Consider the following 19,896-nt stretch of genomic DNA (forward strand, 5'->3'; position numbering starts at 1 on the left):
AAGTATATGAGTTATGTAAATATAAGTCCGTCAGGTAGGAGAATCTGAGAAACTCATATAAAATTGAAATGCAAATCACAGTAATTCAATCTGTCCTATCTGACATTGGGGCAGATGTATTAAACCTTAAGGCTAATGCAAGGTTGATAAAGAGAGATAAATATCCAACCAATCACCTGCTAACTGCTATGTTACAGGCTGTGTTTGAAAAAAGTCAGTAAGGAGCTGATTGGTTGGATGTTGATCTCTCTTTATCACCCTTACATTTATATCTTGTTAAGGCTTAATACATCTGCCCCATTGACTCATATAGACCCTGTAATTCCAAAATCCACCTTGAAAAGGTAAATTTAAAATGGATTGGCTTGAGGCATCTCTTCATTAGGAAACTAGGGTAAAAAAACTTTTTTGAATTGTGGGAAAGCTACAGTATGTGGATACTTTAACATCTTCCATACATTTACAAGTTAAGACCTGCTTCCAACATACGGGTTGGTATGAGGGGTTGTGATCTACAGCATGTTGGTTGACAAGCATTAGGTCGACACCATTAGTTTGACATGGTTCTAGGTCGACATGGACCTAGACACTGTCGACCTAATGCTTGTTGACCTAATGACCTGTTGACCTAAACCCATGTCGACCTAGACCCATGTCAACCTTGACCCATGTGGACCTAGAACCATGTCAACCTATCCCCATGTCGACCTAATGGTGTTGACCCAATGCTTGTCGACCATCATGCTGTAGACCAAATAATCGTATCCTGGTGTGAGTACAGAGTGTTATTGGATGATAAGGTGATTCTGGTGTAATTGTTATGACTTATACAGATTCGAGGCTACCCCCTTGGAGGACCGAGATACCCAAGGGTGTAACTACCATAGGTGCAAGGGGTGCAGCTGCTATGGGGGCCAGAGCTGAAAGGGGCCCATCTTTGCTGTCTAAGTAATATGTTTTACATACATTTTTCACCATCAGTTGCAAACTTTTGCTATGGGGCCTACCAATATCTAGGTGTGCCTCTGGATATACCCCCTTTTCACTCTACTCCTTTTTTTTGTTTTGCTTTATTGCCTGTTTTTAATTCAATAGTCTTATTGTCTTATGTCCCTTTTTGTTACTTATGTGATGATGTCATCTTTGTTTTCTTTGTATTAAAACAATGTTTCATCTTAACGATCACAAGAAAAGAAACAGAATGGGAAAAAAATACTGCTTACTTTGAAAGAACATACATATCCAACTAAGAATATATGGAATATGATACAGCGCTCGGATATTACTGAATTTATTACAATATTAAAACACAATTAATAAACAATACATTGCATATGAGAATTCTCAAAGATATAAAAATGGAAAAATGATGATAAAAATGTTTAAAAAGGATTTTCCGCTAGCATTCAATATTGGGGCCAAATAAATATTGAGTGTCCAAATCAACACCAGGGTGTATAATTACCATACGTGGTGGATAACCTTATTAGGAATGGGTTTTCAGAGTCCCGGAGATTTCCTAGTAGTGGATTCCTGGACCTCTCACAATAGATGGAATAATGTGGCAGTCCTTAAGGTACGGCTGGTACCAAGATGAAAGGGCTGCAGATTCCAGGAGATCCAAAGCGATGAATACAGCAAGACTGGTCCGGGTATGGTGTCCTCTGCAATTGCAAGGTTTGAAAAATGGAGCTGTGTGTGAGCTGGATGGCTCTCCAATAAAGTGCTAGAGCAAAGAGTGATGGCTTGTACATGAGCTTTGCGCACTTGCTTTACTTCTCGCAACCAGTAAATCCATTGCTAAGAATGGAGTGTGTCAGAAAAATCTATTGCACCTGATTTTCCCATGTGGTCTTCCACAAACCATGCCACACAGCATAGCTTCCAAGACAAGAAATTGAAGTGAAGACTGCTTCTACTAGGCTTCTATCAATGCCACATTTCTCAGGGTTGGTGTTAAACCTGTGTGCCCTTAGAAACTTTAAAACAGCCTCTACCTTAGGTAGGTGTGATGTCTAGTCAGAGCTGTTGATAAAATTTTTGTCTAAATACAGTAGGAGCAAGTTTAATCTTTGCTCCTTTGGCCATGGCTAGCCATGGCTAGCCATGGCTATTCTATTGTTCTCAGCTGCAATACGTATTGTATTGCAGCTGAGAACAATAGAATAGCCATGGCTAGCCATGGCTAGCCATGACCAAAGGAGCAAAGATGAAACTTGCTCCTACTGTATGCAGCTACATATTCTCTATAGGGCCACAGCAACTTCTTAATAGCTCTTTGAAAGGTTGCTGGGGCACCATGTAAACCAAACGGCAGCACTTTGTGCTAAAATAAGCCATCTGGGGTAGAGAAGTCTTTTTTTACCTTAGCAGTTTCTGTCAAGGGAATTTGCCAATAACCTTTTGTCAGAACAAGAGTGGTAGGGTACTGACTTTTGGCTACATTTTTTACCAGAAGAAAAAATGAGCAGGATGGTGATGGTAAAAAAACACCTACCAAACTATGAGTTCTGGCGCTTTAGCTAGAAGGGTTTATAAGAATGTGATGTTAATTTGGTGAATATGAATCCACTGCTGCTGCAAGTGTTATTATGAGTTGGCTAAACTCATGAGTTTGAGACAAGAGAATGGGGGGTTACCACCATGTGCTGCTGAGTGGATACTTATTATAAACCGATCCTTGCTGAATCAAATACACACTGGACACAATGTATACTTATAAGTTTTTATAAAAATAGCAACAGTTGAGACAATTTGGGCACATAAAATAACATTACATATAAAAGGTATACATATATATCATAATATATCAATAGGGAGTCCAATAAGGCAATGGGCTCTACCCTGCGCTGATGGCTGTGGTAATGGTCCCGGAGATAGCCACCTTGAGATGGCGATGGGGCGGTCGGGCAGCTTCCCTCCGATGGAAGGTAGTTGGGGAGGCACAGGCGAGCCCAAAGAAGAGGGGGCTGATGCCTGCGCTTGTGGCTGTGAAGGTGTTGCGGAGAAAATTCAACAGCCGGGCGGCTTCATCTGGCAGTGAGAGTGTCTAAGTGACGGCTGTGTCCAGCGGCTCACGTGGACAGGAGAGCTGGACGGTGTTACCAGCTGATAAATGATGGTGCAGACGTGCAGCGGAAGGGGGCGTTGATGCGTTTTGTTCCTATGGCAACTGGGAACTTTTTCAAGACTAGTACAGACTTCCACTGTTTGGTGCTATTTAAGGGTGAATGCCCTGCTATGTAATCAATCATTTAGGATTGTAACAACTCTATAATTATACAATCAATGCGAATATGTAATCAGTAAAAGTGTGTCCAGTGTTACAGAGAAATATATATATATACATGTATAAAATAGTTCTGGCAATATTATGTCAACATAATAGGTTCCTTAAATATCTGATACAATTATTTTTATTTAATTTTTTTAATCACGGCACCCTAAAGTATCAGAATATTTTTCACGGCACCCCTAGGCCAAAAATTGGTTACTAATTTCAGGAAAAATATTTAATTAGTTGTGGTTTAAATGTTTTCCTTAGGTCCACTTATGTGGTGAGAAACATGATTCACTTCTGTTTACCCACATATTCTTAACTGGAAGCCACAAGCACTGATTTTGCCTATTTCATTCACCATAAATATCTTGCATTGATTCTGGACCACCAACCTGAGGCACCCCTGCAAGTGCTCCAAGGCACCCCAGGGAGCCTAGGCGCACAGTTTGGGAACCACTGATTTAGACCATTAGCTTTCAGTACTAACCCATACCAGCTATTGGATACAATTATTTGATCGTATACCATTTATTACATTCAATCAACTAATGGAGTACTTCAGCAGATGTGCTATACTAATCTATTGATATATTATGATATATTTGTATACCTATTATATGTAACGTTATTTTATGTGCCCAAATTGTCTCAACTTTTGCCATTTCATAAAAACTTATAAGTATACATTGTGTCCAGTGTGTATTTGATTTAGCAAGGAGCAGTTTATAATAAGTATCCACTCAGCAGCGCATGGTGTTAACCCCCCATTCTCTTACATTTTTTTTTTATCAACTTATCAACCTGGGGCATAGAGTATGAATCAAGCGAGATACTTGATTTAATTCATGGAAGTCATTACAGAATCTTAAAGCACACAAAGGCATAGGTACTAAAACAATGGGATTATTCCACTTGGTTGTTGACTCCTCTATAAACTCTAGGCATAGCATATCTTTCACCTTTTGCTTTACCGCTGCCCATTTCGCCTTGGGAATGTGATATGGTGTTTGTTTAATGACCACCACATCATGCTGGATGAGCTGTGTCTTTCCTGGAATGGCAGAAAACATGTATTTGAATTGTGTCATCATGTTCACCACTTCCTGTTTCTTTCTAGGACTAAATGTGACTTCAATGGTTACCTGGAATTCTGTACTCTTTTTTTTATACCAAAGAAGGTGGATTGTCACTTTCCTTCCAAGGTTTTAGCAGGTTTACAGTAATTGAAGATTTGGACCTCCTTCCTTCTACTCTTCTGTCGAACCTTGTAATTGACCGGTCCCACTGCCTATATGATCTCATAAGGGCCTGCCATTGGGCATATATCTTACTCTCTGTAGTGGGCACACTAACTAGCACCTTGCTTCCTCATTTAAAGGACTGGTTGACTGTTGTGATGTCATAGCTCTGCATCTGATGCTGCTGATCCCTTTCCATATGTTTGTTCAGAAGTGAAATTAGACGACCATACAATTGAGACATAAAATGAACGATGTTAGGTTTCTGAAAAAGGTTGTTTTTCCTGCCCCTGTTTCAATAGATCCAGAATCCCTCTGGGCTGTCTCCCATAGAGGAGCTCAATGGGACTAAACCCGGTAGAGGATTGGAGTACCTCTCTGACCGCAAACATTAAATAGGGTTATAGCAGATCCCAGTCTCGTTTTTCTTGAGATACTGCACTCTTTATCATTTGTTTAAGGGTCTGGTTGATCCTTTCTACTAGGCCATCTGTTTGGTGGTAGATTGAAGTGGTTATCCTGTCTACCTTTAACAATTGGCATAAATGTTTCATAAGCTTGGAAACAAATGGAGTACATTGGTCCATTAAGACTTCCTTCTGTAGTTAGTAGCTCTCTGGCAATAGTACCAGATTTCATATTACACAGGGGTATAACATCTGGGTACCTGGTGGCATAATTAAATACCACTAGTATATATTGGTGTCCTCAAGCAGATTTTTCCACTGGCCTTATTAAATCCATGCAAATTTTTGAAAAAGGCATGGAAACTAGAGATGAGCGGGTCCGGATCCCCGAGATCCGACAGATCCGAATATCGGGGATCCGGGCCAGATCCGAGCCGGCTCGGGTGTTCCCGCCTGAATTCCGGACCAATAACGAGGCCGAACGTCATCATCGCGCTGTCGGATTCTCGCGGGAGCGGGATCTTATAAAAGACGCACGCGCGCCCGCCATCTTCACTCCAATCTTGGAGAGGGAAGAGGGTGGTTGGAAAGCTCCGTGTGCTCCGTGCTGTGCTCTGTGCCATGTGCTCCGTGACCTGACCTGTGCCCTCACTGCCCTGTGCTGTGCTCCGTGCCATGTGCTCCGTGCTGTGCTCCGTGACCTGCCCTCACTGCCCTGTGCTGTGCTCCGTGCCATGTGCTCCGTGCTGTGCTGTGCCCTGTGTTGTAGACTTGTGGCCTGAGCCCTGTAGTGTGATTTAACTAACTAGGTGCTGCAGTGCTCACACGCAGGGGCTGCAGTGTCCACTGTCCAGGGGCTGTCCTGTGGCCCGTGCCCTGATGTGATTTATTTAGCCCTAAGCCCTATGTTGTGATTTATTTTATTTAGCCCTGAACCCTGTGTTTTTTTTTGTGATTTAACTAACTCAGTGCTGCAGTGCTCACACACAGGGGCTGCAGTGCTGCTGAGTAGTACACTGTGTACAGGGGCAGCATTAATACAAGGGGCTGTGTCCAGTGTGATGGCCTATATCTTATCCAGTGTCACAAGTCACTCACGACATATATCCTGTGTCCTGTCCTGTGTGACGACTGACGACATATCCTGTGTCCAGTGTGACGACATATATCCTGTGTCCAGTGTGAAGACATATATCCTGTGTCGTGCTGCAGTGCTCACACGCAGGGGCTGCAGTGTCCACTGTCTAGGGGCTGTCCTGTGGCCCGTGCCCTGATGTGATTTATTTAGCCCTAAGCCCTGTGTTTAGCCCTGAACCCTTTGTTTTTTTTGTGATTTAACTAACTAACTCAGTGCTGCAGTGCTCACACACAGGGGCTGCAGTGCTGCTGAGTAGTACACTGTGTACAGGGGCAGCATTAATACAAGGGGCTGTGTCCAGTGTGACGGCCTATATCTTATCCATTGTCCAGTGTCACAAGTCACTCACGACATATATCCTGTGTCCTGTCCTGTGTGACGACTGACGACATATCCTGTGTCCAGTGTGACGACATATATCCTGTGTCCAGTGTGAAGACATATATCCTGTGTCGTGCTGCAGTGCTCACATGCAGGGGCTGCAGTGTCCACTGTCCAGGGGCTGTCCTGTGGCCCGTGCCCTGATGTGATTTATTTAGCCCTAAGCCCTGTGTTTAGCCCTGAACCCTTTGTTTTTTTTGTGATTTAACTAACTAACTCAGTGCTGCAGTGCTCACACACAGGGGCTGCAGTGCTGCTGAGTAGTACACTGTGTACAGGGGCAGCATTAATACAAGGGGCTGTGTCCAGTGTGACGGCCTATATCTTATCCATTGTCCAGTGTCACAAGTCACTCACGACATATATCCTGTGTCCTGTCCTGTGTGACGACTGACGACATATCCTGTGTCCAGTGTGACGACATATATCCTGTGTCCACTGTGACGACATATATCCATTGTCCAGTGTGACGACATATATCCTGTGTCCAGTGTGACGACATATATCCTGTGTCCAGTGTGACGACATATATCCTGTGTCCAGCGTGACATATATCCATTGTCCAGTGTGACGACATATATCCAGTGTCCAGTGTGACGACATATATCCAGTGTCCAGTGTGAAGACATATATCCAGTGTCCAGTGTGACGACATATATCCTGTGTCCAGTGTGACGACATATATCCTGTGTCCAGTGTGACGACATATATCCTGTGTCCAGTGTGACGACATATATCCTGTGTCCAGTGTGACGACATATATCCTGTGTCCAGTGTGACGACATATATCCTGTGTCCAGCGTGACATATATCCATTGTCCAGTGTGACGACATATATCCTGTGTCCAGTGTGACGACATATATCCTGTGTCCAGTGTGACGACATATATCCTGTGTCCAGTGTGACGACATATATCCTGTGTCCAGTGTGACGACATATATCCTGTGTCCAGCGTGACATATATCCATTGTCCAGTGTGACGACATATATCCTGTGTCCAGTGTGACGACATATATCCTGTGTCCAGTGTGACGACATATATCCTGTGTCCAGTGTGACGACATATATCCAGTGTCCAGTGTGACGACATATATCCAGTGTCCAGTGTGACGACATATATCCTGTGTCCAGTGTGACGACATATATCCTGTGTCCAGTGTGACGACATATATCCTGTGTCCAGTGTGACGACATATATCCTGTGTCCAGTGTGACGACATATATCCTGTGTCCAGTGTGACGACATATATCCTGTGTCCAGCGTGACATATATCCATTGTCCAGTGTGACGACATATATCCTGTGTCCAGTGTGACGACATATATCCTGTGTCCAGTGTGACGACATATATCCTGTGTCCAGTGTGACGACATATATCCTGTGTCCAGTGTGACGACATATATCCTGTGTCCAGTGTGACGACATATATCCTGTGTCCAGCGTGACATATATCCATTGTCCAGTGTGACGACATATATCCTGTGTCCAGTGTGACGACATATATCCAGTGTCCAGTGTGACGACATATATCCAGTGTCCAGTGTGACGACATATATCCTGTGTCCAGTGTGACGACATATATCCTGTGTCCAGTGTGACGACATATATCCTGTGTCCAGCGTGACATATATCCATTGTCCAGTGTGACGACATATATCCTGTGTCCAGTGTGACGACATATATCCTGTGTCCAGTGTGACGACATATATCCTGTGTCCAGTGTGACGACATATATCCTGTGTCCAGCGTGACATATATCCATTGTCCAGTGTGACGACATATATCCTGTATCCAGTGTGACGACATATATCCAGTGTCCAGTGTGACGACATATATCCTGTGTCCAGTGTGACGACATATATCCTGTGTCGTGCTGCAGTGCTCACACGCAGGGGCTGCAGTGCTGCTGAGTAGTACACTGTGTACAGGGGCAGCATTAATACAAGGGGCTGTGTCCAGTGTGACGGCCTATATCTTATCCAGTGTCACAAGTCACTCACGACATATATCCTGTGTCCTGTCCTGTGTGACGACTGACGACATATCCTGTGTCCAGTGTGACGACATATCCTGTGTCCAGTGTGACGACATATATCCTGTGTCCAGTGTGACGACATATATCCTGTGTCCAGTGTGACGACATATATCCTGTGTCCAGTGTGACGACATATATCCAGTGTCCAGTGTGACGACATAAATCCAGTGTCCAGTGTGACGACATATATCCTGTGTAACGGGCTGTGTCGTGCTGCAGTGTCCAGTGACCAGGGGCAGTGTCCAGTGTCACAGGCTGTGTCCAGTGTAAAAAATCTGAAAAATAAAAAAAAGTATTAAAAAAAATTTTTGGGGGGAGGATGATGGAGGAGGAAATAGTGGGAGATCAGCAACCTGATAGAACTTCTGAAGCTGCTACTACCAGTCAGATTCATGATGGCAAGGCCGATGGTCAAAGGCCTAGAGGCCATGTAAAAGCAAAGCAGAAATCAAATTTTACAATGGTCCATAAAAAAAAAATTAAGTCACGTGCGGAGAAAAATAAAATTGGCAATATGCCGTTCACCACACGCAGTGGGAAGGAAAGGCTACGGCCTTGGCCTTTGTTTCTGACTGATGGTACAGCGTCTCAGAAGAATGATGGTAGCCCTTCTGCTACTACAAAAAAAAGAATGAAAGTTTTTAAGACAAAGGCGAGTTCACAAATGTCACAAATCCCAGAGGAGAGTCTAAGTGTGTCCGTGGATGCCATATGTGAGCCGGACCTTTCAAATACTGTTTGTGAAGAGGAGGTTCATTCCACCATTTGCATGCCCTCTGCAAGTGTGTGCAAGAGCATCCCCAGTCAAGATTTTGACCTGGTTATTGAGGATGCCCAAAATCTACCCAAATCCGGACAACAACTGTCAAGCCGTGTGTAGCGTTTGCAAAGCTATTGTAAGTAGAGGTAAGGACGTGCAGCACCTTGGGACCTCCTCACTGTTACGGCATTTGCAGCGCATCCATCAGAAGTTTTTGTCAAAAGAAACTGTGAACAAACATGTAGCAGCCCGCCCAGCGTCACCGTCCTGCTCCCCTTTCATTGTTAAATCCAAGGTCCTGCAATCTCCTCAAACAACTGCATCATCCCCATCCTCAGAGATTATGGGATTGGGAAGTAGTCCTGCACCCAATGTCATGATCCTGACTGAATCCTCTCCTATCCTGGATTCCTCAGAAGCATCCTTATCAGGTACACCTGTTGCTTCTGCTGCTGCTGCTGGTGCTGCTGCTGCTGCTTCAAGGAAAGGGACCAGGAATGCTAGTCCTGATCACTTAGCCAAGCAACTGACTGTAAGTCAATCCTTTGAAAGGGGGATGAAGTATGCCAGCAGTCACCCCGTTGCACAGCGTATTACTGACGCCATAACAACTATGTTGGTAATAGACGTGCGTCCAGTATCCGCAATTAATTCTGTGGGTTTTACCCAGTTGCTAGAGATCCTGTGTCCTAGTTACCAAATTCCATCTAGGTTCCACTTCTCCAGGAAGGCAATACCCAGGCTGTACACGGACATTAAAAAAAGCATTGTTACTGTCCTTAAAAATGCCTCTGTACCCACTGTCCACTTAACCACGGATATGTGGACAAGCGGAACAGGGCAAACAAAAGACTACATGTCTGTGACTGCTCACTGGGTGGATGTATTGCCTTCAGCAGCAGCACCAACAGCAGCAGCAGCAACATCATCTCCCATTGCTATTCAGAGGCAGGCTACACTGTGTATCACCGGTTTCAGTAAAAGGCACACAGCGGAAAACCTCCTAGAAAAACTACGGGAAGTCATTGCGCAATGGCTTACCCCACTTGGACTCTCCTCGGGATTTGTGGTATCCGACAATGCCACCAATATTGTGAGTGCATTACATGTGGGCGAATTCCAACATGTCCCATGTTTTGCTCACACAGTAAATTTGGTGGTGCACCATTTCTTGAAAAAGGACAGGGGTGTTCAAGAGATGTTGTCCGTTGTTCGGAAAATTTGTGGACATTTTCGCCATTCTGCAAGTGCGTGCAGGAGATTGCAAGACTTGCAAGAAAAGCTAAATTTGCCCTGCCATCAGCTGAAGCAAGAGGTGGTCACGAGGTGGAATTCCACCCTCTATATGCTTCAGCGGATGGAGGAGCAGCAAAAGGCCATCCAAAGCTACACCTCGACCTATGACATAGGGAGAGGAACGGGAATGCACCTGAGCCAAGCTCAGTGGAGAATAATTTCCGTGGTGTGCAAGATCCTGCAGCCCTTTGAGGCTGCTACACGCGAAGTTAGTTCTGACACTGCCAGCTTGAGCCAGGTCATTCCCTTGATAGGTCTTTTGCAGAAGCAGTTGGAGAAATTGAAGGAGGAGTTGAAGTACACTGATTCTGCTAGATATGTTGGGCTAGTGGATCACGCCATTAGTTCCCTTTGCAACGATCCAAGGGTCGCGGATGTCTTACAATCAGATCTTTACATTTTGGGGACAATGCTGGATCCTAGGTTTAAGTCTTACATCGTGTCTTTGTTACCAATGGGAACAAATCTGCAGAGGTGCAAAGACCTCTTGGTCCAAAAATTGTCAGCTGAAGCGGAACGTGGCAGGCGCACAACTTCTCCTTCAATTTCTACCACAGGGGTTGCGAGGAAAAAGCTCAATTTTCCTAGAAGACCGACTGCTATTCAGTCCGGAAATCTATTTGACATCTGGTCCGGACTGAAGGAGCTTCCTAGCATCATGGACACGTCGACTGCCACAGACTATGATGCTATCACCATTGAAAGAATGGTGGATGACTACTTTGCTGATAGCATCAATATAGGTATGTCAGACTGTCCATTCCATTACTGGCAGGAAAAAAAGGCAATGTGGCATCCTTTGCACAAACTGGCTTTGCTTTATTTAAGTTGTCCACCCTCCAGTGTCTATTCTGAGAGAGTCTTCAGCGCAGCTGGGAACCTTGTTAGCGATCGGCGTAGGAGGTTACTTCCACAAAACGTGGAGAAGATGCTCTTCATAAAGATGAATTTCAAATTCCACGAACTGGACCTCCTTCGCCAACACTTACGTCCTCCTACTGCACACAGTCCTCCTGTATTGGTTGATTCCAGCGACGACGAATTAATTGTGTGTCAAGAAGAGGATGAGGCTGAGGAATCTGACGCTGAGGATGACCTCTTGTAAAGCCAGTTTGTGCAATGCCCATTGCCTTTTTTTTTCGTGGGGGCCCAAACAAACCAATCATTTCAGCCACAGTTGACAGTCCCTCCCGCTGCAGTCCCTGTCGCTGAAATGATTGGTTTGTTAAACTGTGCATGTCCTGTATTCAACATAAGGGTGGGTGGGAGGGCCCAAGGACAATGTCATCTTGCACCTCTTTCTGCGTCGTTTTGTTGGCTGTTGTAGCGTCCTAATTTTTTTACCTCTTTGGTGGATGAATGTTGGGGAGATGGGTGATTTCTCTCTCCACATCATCTATTATGGATGAAAATATGTCCTCATGGACATCCATGGTCTTATCCCTTCCTATCGTACTTCTTTTTTGGATGGGATGTCCCGGATGGATGGATGGCTGGGTGGCAGGGCCCCAGCAAATCTTTTTCTTGCACCTCTTTCTGCGTCATTTGTTGGCTCTTTGTAGCGTCCTAAATTTTTAAATCTTTGATGGATGAATGGTGGGGAGATGGGTGATTTCTCTCTCCACATCATCTATTATGGATGAAAATATGTCCTCATGGACATCCATGGTCTCATCCATTCCTATCGTACTTCTTTTTTGGATGGGATGTCCCGGATGGATGGCTGGGTGGCAGGGCCCCAGCAAATCTTTTTCTTGCACCTCTTTCTGCGTCATTTGTTGGCTCTTTGTAGCGTCCTAAATTTTTAAATCTTTGATGGATGAATGGTGGGGAGATGGGTGGTGTCTTTCTCCACATCATCTATTATGGATGAAAATATGTCCTCATGGACATCCATGGTCTTATCCCTTCCTATCGTACTTCTTTTTGGATAGGATGTCCCGGATGGATGGATGGCTGGGTGGGTGGCAGGGCCCCAGCAAATCTTTTTCTTGCACCTCTTTCTGCGTCATTTGTTGGCTCTTTGTAGCGTCCTAAATTTTTAAATCTTTGATGGATGAATGGTGGGGAGATGGGTGGTGTCTTTCTCCACATCATCTATTATGGATGAAAATATGTCCTCATGGACATCCATGGTCTTATCCCTTCCTATCGTACTTTTTGGATAGGATGTCCCGGATGGATGGATGGCTGGGTGGCAGGGCCCCAGCAAATCTTTTTCTTGCACCTCTTTCTGCGTCATTTGTTGGCTCTTTGTAGCGTCATCAATTTTTAAATCTTTGATGGATGGATGAATGGTGGGGAGATGGGTGATTCGCTCTCCACCCCATCCATAATGGATGAAAACATGTCCTCAGGGACATCCATGGTCTTATTCATTCCTAGACCGAGTGCGTGGCTTCGGGAGGAACACACGTGATTTGGTGAAGTGGTGAGGGAGGTAAGGGAAAACACACCTAGCCAGCCAGCTCAAACAAATTAACCTTAGCGGTGAATTGGGTGACAGATGTAGCAGACTAATTGACCCTACTACATAGATAGCGGTCTATAAGGGTAGACCTATATAGGGATCTCCTAACCTGGGGTCCTAGAGAGGTGGAGGCCACCAATTACCCAACCCCTGCCACCAATTACCCCACCCCCTCCACCCATTAGGTGATGGATGAGGAGGCAACTGGTAATGCTCCCAGCGTTCAGAAACCACGTGACCTCACGCCAGATAGGGGTCTTGTTAGATATTAAACTGATATAATCAGATACTACCTTGCAGACTAAATAAGTGCTGCACGAAACGCCCACTGCTCCTTGGCTGAACATGAGGAAGAGTGCTCATTCAAGCCAAACAGGGGTTTTGGTACTTGATTGGATCTTCTACCAGAGGAGCGCAGCTACTAGTATAGCTTTGAACGAAGATCGGTCCTTCTCTATTGGGGAAGAATAGATGTCATCAGTGACATCCAGAGTATATCCTCCTTTTGGGATAGTATGGATGGATTGATAAATGTTTGGGAAGAAGTAGTCCCAACAGCTGCTGATGGTCAGTGTACTAGACCAAGTGCGTGCCTTCGGGAGGAACACATGTAATGTGGTGAAGTGGTGAGGGAGGAAATGGAAAACGTACGTCTAGCCTGTCTGATCAAGTTTGATAAGGAGGTATCTTCACAAACCACGTGACCTCACGCCAGATAGGGGTCTTGTTAGATATTAAACTGATAAAATCAGATACTACCTTGCAGACTAAATAAGTGCTGCACGAAACGCCCACTGCTCCTTGGCTGAACATGAGGAAGAGTGCTCAATCAAGCCAAACAGGGGTTTTGGTACTTGATTGGATCTTCTACCAGAGGAGCGCAGCTACTAGTATAGCTTTGAACGAAGATCGGTCCTTCTCTATTGGGGAAGAATAGATGTCATCAGTGACATCCAGAGTATATCCTCCTTTTGGGATAGTATGGATGGATTGATAAATGTTTGGGAAGAAGTAGTCCCAACAGCTGCTGATGGTCAGTGTACTAGACCAAGTGCGTGCCTTCGGGAGGAACACATGTAATGTGGTGAAGTGGTGAGGGAGGAAATGGAAAACGTACGCCTAGCCTGTCTGATCAAGTTTGATAAGGAGGTATCTTCACAAACCACGTGACCTCACGCCAGATAGGGGTCTTGTTAGATATTAAACTAATCAAATGTTCTCTTCTCTTGCTAATGGTGTGGAGGTTCTAAAAGAGGAGTGCAGCTACAAGGGGGGGGGGGGGTTATTAAACTGCCACAATGTCTGCCCCTGTAGTGCTGCTCTGCTTCCGACATGTGCCAGGTTGGAAGTGTAAGGTCCACATGTATGTGATGCCCACTGCTGTCGCCTAGCTTAGTCATCCAGCTACATCGGGATAACCTTATGGCCCTACTACAGTAAATGAAAACGATTTTGTGAGCTGTGAAGTGATCAAAATTGTCTAGAATTGAGTGGAAACTAATGTTATTGAGCTCAATAACACTTTAGGGGCAAAAACAGGCCTGAAAACTATTATTTTAGCAATTTTTAGCATTTTTCCAAATAAATCCAGATCCAAAACCAAAACCAAAACCCGCAAGGGTGGTTTTGCCAAAACCAATCCAGATCCAAAACACGAAGGGAGATCCAGATCCAAAACCAAAACCAAAACCCGAAAAAGTGGCCGCCGCACATCTCTAATGGAAACCAGTGGAGCTCTTGTCGAGGGGGCGTCTTCTGGCACACTGGGCATACCTGACAATACCTCTTGACTGAGGCATAGATGCCTGGCCGAAAGATCAGTAACTTTAGACATTGGAGAGTTTAATCCTCTCCTAAATGGCCTCCCCACAAATGTGTATGTGCAGCTTGCAATACCAACAGCACAAGCTTTCACGAAACTAATAGCTGATCCACGCTTTTTCCCTGTAAAGTAGTAACATTATATCATTCTTTATCACAAAATATGTCACATCCTCTGATGGTAAAGTAGCAATCACCCTTCAATTTACCACTTTAAGACTCTCAAAGGCCTGTGCCATATTGGTATCATTGTATAGTATCGCCCAAAGACCTGTAATGATATTCATTCATCAGCAGGGGTCCATTGGAACTCAGACTTGGTCTACTGGGATGGTTCAATATCTTCGGTAGCGCTCCTGGATGTCAAGCCTTGGTAGTCTCCAATGGATAAGGTGGTCTGGAGGTCACTGCATCTACCACCTTTAATGTTCGGCCCTGTATGGTACACCCATGGACACTACCCAACCTCACTATGGATACACAACCAACTGACAGTAGGCGGGACCTGGAGGAACCACATTGGCAGCGACAATGATGAGCTCACTACCAGTATCCACCAGTGCCCAGTTCTCCCATCCTTCCAACTGCGCCAGTACCCGGAACAGGGTGGAATCCACGTGAGATACCACAGCAGCAGCCATGCTGACCATTAGCCAAGCTTCTTATCATGCAGTGCAATCCATCATCTCTCACTGCTTTGGGCAGTCCCACCACACATGACCAGGCTTGCCACATTCGATGAACACATTGGGAGACGGAGCCTTTGGTTTAATCACTTGGACCTGTGTTCTAGGCTTTGATATTTGCATGCATCCTGACCTGGCTTTATTCAGCTTTTTCAGAGTCAGGTGCTCTGAAAGGTGTCTGGGGGTCAGCCTGAAGGGTCCACTGCTGTACCAAGTGGTCAAACACCCGCATAGCCTGGTCCAGACCAACTATCTCCACAATCCTCGCTGCAGAGTTCTTATCCATCTGTAACCAGGCCTTGCCAGCCAGGCCAGTCTGGCCAGTTGAATCCTGGGAGGCTCAGAGCCGTCCAGACATGATTCAACCATTGAAATTCCTGGGCTTTGCTGGGCTCCTTCAATCCAATCCTGTCAAATATAGCCTTTTTTAAGGCTAGGAACGTGCCTCAGCCACAGTCATATCCACATATGCTCCCTGTGCCTCCCCTGTTAATCAGGGAGCCAGCCTGTCAGACCATTCCTCTGCATGCCATCCCAAACACATGGCCATGCACTCGAACGTACAAAGGAATGTCTCTATATCATCAGCTGGGGTGAGCTTTGGTAGCCTCTCCCACTCTGGCTCACTTTTCCTCAACCCCTTCAATTCCACATGCAACAAATTAATCTGGGCTTGTTGCCCCTCAAGAAACATCTGGACTTGATGTTTAGCAGCCAGTTCCTGTTGCGCTTCATGTAACATCTGGACCTGAGCCTGATGGCTCTCTATCTGGGCTTGTATCTGAGTCTGCTAACCTGCAGCCAACTTTTTTACCATTTCTTCCACATTGCCCTGCTCTTTCCCTTTAAGGACAATCCTTGGAGGCTTAATATAATGTGCAAGATGGGGCATGGCCTGACTGGGGAGCCACCTAGATACTTGGCTGAGAATCTCCTGAGACTCTGCGCCTTTCCAAAAGAATTTGTCATCCTTAGACACTCTCCACCTACTCCACTCAGGGCCCACTGACCTGCTGCACCTTGCTTGAGCACAGTGGTTTGCGCGGTAAATCCAGGAGGCTATTTGTTCAGGTTCCACGGGTTGTGGCCTACCGCAAGTCTGAAGCCAGGGCCTCGATTTTGAATCCAGGCTGGGTACTTGTGTATTATAGCGGCGCCCCCGATTTCCATTGCGCGATGTTTTAATCGAATCGCATCGCATGCCATGCACCCGATGGCATGCGATGCGATGCAACGCGATTTTTGGCCCCTATACGATGAAAGATTGTATAAGCACCCTAAAGGGTGCTTTTAAGCACCGTAATGGGTGCTTACAATGTTAAATGCACCCCCACGCCACCCCCCCCCACTATAAATGTGAACCCGAAGCGTGGCGAGCGCAGCGAGCTCGCGAGGGGCGGCGGTACACGTCCTCCGACCTTTTCATACCCCCACTATCCACGTCGGAGTGGAGTTGAGAATAGAAAGTCACATTGTATGGCATTGTATGCCATATACAATGCCATACAATTTTAAAATTGTATGGCATTGTACAATATCGCGCGATATCGCATCGCATCGCATACCATCGTATGCCTTATGGTATGCGATGGGCGCAGCCAAAATACACAAGTACCCCAGGCTGGGATCCGAGCTCCGTGGCAAAAATTAAAGGCACACTCACCTGCACCACGGCCTCTGGACCGGGTGTATTTTCCCACCTGTGGCACATTCATCCCTTTACTGGCATCACTGCCTACCTCTGGACACAGCAACAGAGGTGGGAGAAGTACAAGGACCCTGTCAAACTGTAGTGATGGCAGCCATTTTCTTCGTGGGAGAAGAAGTTATTTCTCAAAAGGTCCCTGACTTAACCACTACCAAGTGCCATTATATTAACCATTATACTTTGTCATTACCTCACCTGGGGAACACTTATCACCACTGGAGAGGCTTTGTCCTGCTGCAGAACCCCACTGAACCCTAGATCTCTGGTGCATCCTCACAGAAGGCCTCTATCTACAGGCTGCTGGGCCTTCGGTATTACAACACAGCATTGTGTCCCAGAGGAACAGTTCATTGTTGCCCTGTCCCCCTGCTTTATCCTCCTGCATTGCCCCACATGAGGGTCAGGTTTTGATTAAATTACCCCTGGTCTGCACTTTCTCCAATATTATACAGTATGCTGTAAGGCCTTTTTGCTGCTTGTCTATTTCAGAAGGCTGAGACCCATATTGCCCTCACTCACTAAGATTACAAATGTCTCATCCTTTCAATGCGTGGCTGTCTCTAACTATGAGTCCACTAGATACTTGATGGCTCGCTAGCATCATACCAATGGGAGTCTTTGCTCATTAGGCATTCTCAGTGAAATGTTCAGTCCATTCCAGCTTCTTATTTTGACAATTGATACTTTTCACTAATAAACTCTTCACATTATGGTCAGAAATAAGATACTGTCTCAAAAAATTGTCCCCTGTTTGCGAAACTCATGAGACCAAGAAGTATTGTCTTTCCTCAAAAGCCCTCCCAACTTAACAAGACCAACAGGACAACATTTGAAGTGAACTTGCCACAGTTGAACGTGGCATCTCCCATCTATCTGGTTGCCTTTCTGATCTGGAAGAAACCCAAATGTCGATAGACACCTTTCTCGGATTCATAAAGACATCATTGTTGCCCAATCTAAAGAAATCCATCTCCTACAAATAAAGATGACGGTCCTAGATAACAGAGGAATATGCAATAACATTCGCATTAGGGGACTGCCTGAAGATGTTCCTCAAAGTGACCTTGTAGACACAAAGGTTTTTAATGAAATCCTAGACAATGATCCTAATGATATCATCACCTTTCAAAGAGCTCACACGGCGCTCAAACCAACAGGACTCCCCTCGGACAGCCCACGTAATATTTTTTGCCAATTGCAAGAGACAACTGAAATACCCCACTGGGGATTCCCCTTTCATGTAATTGATGCAAAACTACTCTTATTGGCCTCCCACTCTGCTCCTCCTTAGGCTTCCCTAAGATTGATATCCAGGACCGGGAATTGTCCATTCCCTTCCACCATGGACTTCCCTCAACAGATGGCTAATAACAATTCTTGGCAAGAAGTCCGGAATCCTAAAAGAAGATCAAACCCATTGCCGTCTCTCTAGGCTGCTGAGATTACCTGAAGACACCCCTTCCCTCTCTTTACTGACCTCCCCATACTTTCATCATGATAGACTTTATTTTATCCCACTTTTGGTAAGATACTGCCTTGATTACCATTCACTCTCTTGTTTGATAGTTTGTGAATGTGCGCATTATAGTTTATCTCCTATATTTAGTTTATACTAATTCAATGTGATACTTTTGTGTTGCTCAATCTATTGTTGCACTGTTATAACCCTGCTTTTTGATTTATATCATTACACATTTATACGCCTTTAGACACAGACTCCATTCCCCCTTGCCCAATTTTAGCTAATTTGCCCACTGGGATTCTGACTTCTGGTAGCCAGCATTTACACTGCAGGTTCCCTATTGTTGTACATTTACTACAGTATGTGCTCTTTTGTTTCACTATGCTGCTATTACTTTATTTCTACCCTTTATTTCCCCCCCTCTCTTCTTGATTATCATGGGTACTATTTTCAGATTTTCCTACTCTAGCCCTTAATGATTTCATTGGATAAGCTCAAACTAATTTCCATCAATGCTCATGGCCTCAACGTTCTAAAAAGACAGTCCCATCTGCTTAGGTCTTTATGAACTGACAAAGTCAACATAGCTATGATACAGGAGACTTTAAAAAATTGTGCCAATACTCCCTCCCTTATGAACAAGCACTTTTTCTGTGATGGTTTTGGGTGTGAACCCACAGCCATGACTGCTGTTTAGGATGGCCACGGAAAACCCTACACTACCTCTGTTGACCTCCTCTGAAAGATGGCTGATACCTACAAGAGCTAGGACTTCACCTCTAATCGCCACATTTGAAGGGGTGAATTAGGTCCGCTCCAACTCCGGTGCGACCAGGTCTTATGTAGAGACAAGGTAGTAGCGGTCTTCAGAGGTGAAAGGTCAAAAGGAGCAAACTAGCTAATAGGGATCTGCCTGGAGGGGTACCTACCTACAGGCACCAAGCAAATAACAGGGACAGGAGTGACCCAGGTGCAAGCCCAGAGCGACTTAGTCGCAGACCCAAAGCAAACCAGTCACAAAGACAAAACACAAGACAAACACAGCAAACCACAAATACCACAGCAAACCACAAAGACAGGTACCTGACTACTCAGAGTGGCACCCAGCTAGGGTGAGAAATATGCCTCTGGGTAGCATAGACCCGGAGCAATCGTCTGGTATTCTTAGAGTAGACTTACCAATATGGGCCAAAAAAGGGACCACAATACAGCC

At 45.2% G+C, this 19,896-nt stretch overlaps 1 protein-coding gene across 1 annotated transcript in view; it reads right to left on the minus strand.

Moving 5' to 3' along the window:
* LOC146021152 (olfactory receptor 1-like) overlaps window positions 1-15,468 on the minus strand; it is a 29,283-nt gene extending 13,815 nt beyond the window's left edge. The window contains exons 1-2 of the mRNA XM_083154952.1: window positions 15,333-15,468; window positions 4,114-4,331 (exon numbers count right to left, since the gene is read on the minus strand). Coding sequence (XP_083011078.1) covers window positions 4,114-4,331; window positions 15,333-15,468 — 354 coding nt within the window. The remainder of the gene's footprint in view (window positions 1-4,113; window positions 4,332-15,332) is intronic.
* Between the last annotated feature and the right edge of the window lie 4,428 nt (window positions 15,469-19,896).

This window comes from Crinia signifera, chromosome 7 (assembly GCF_055691185.1).
Source record: "Crinia signifera chromosome 7, ASM5569118v1, whole genome shotgun sequence".
NCBI classification, from domain to species: Eukaryota; Metazoa; Chordata; class Amphibia; order Anura; family Myobatrachidae; genus Crinia; species Crinia signifera.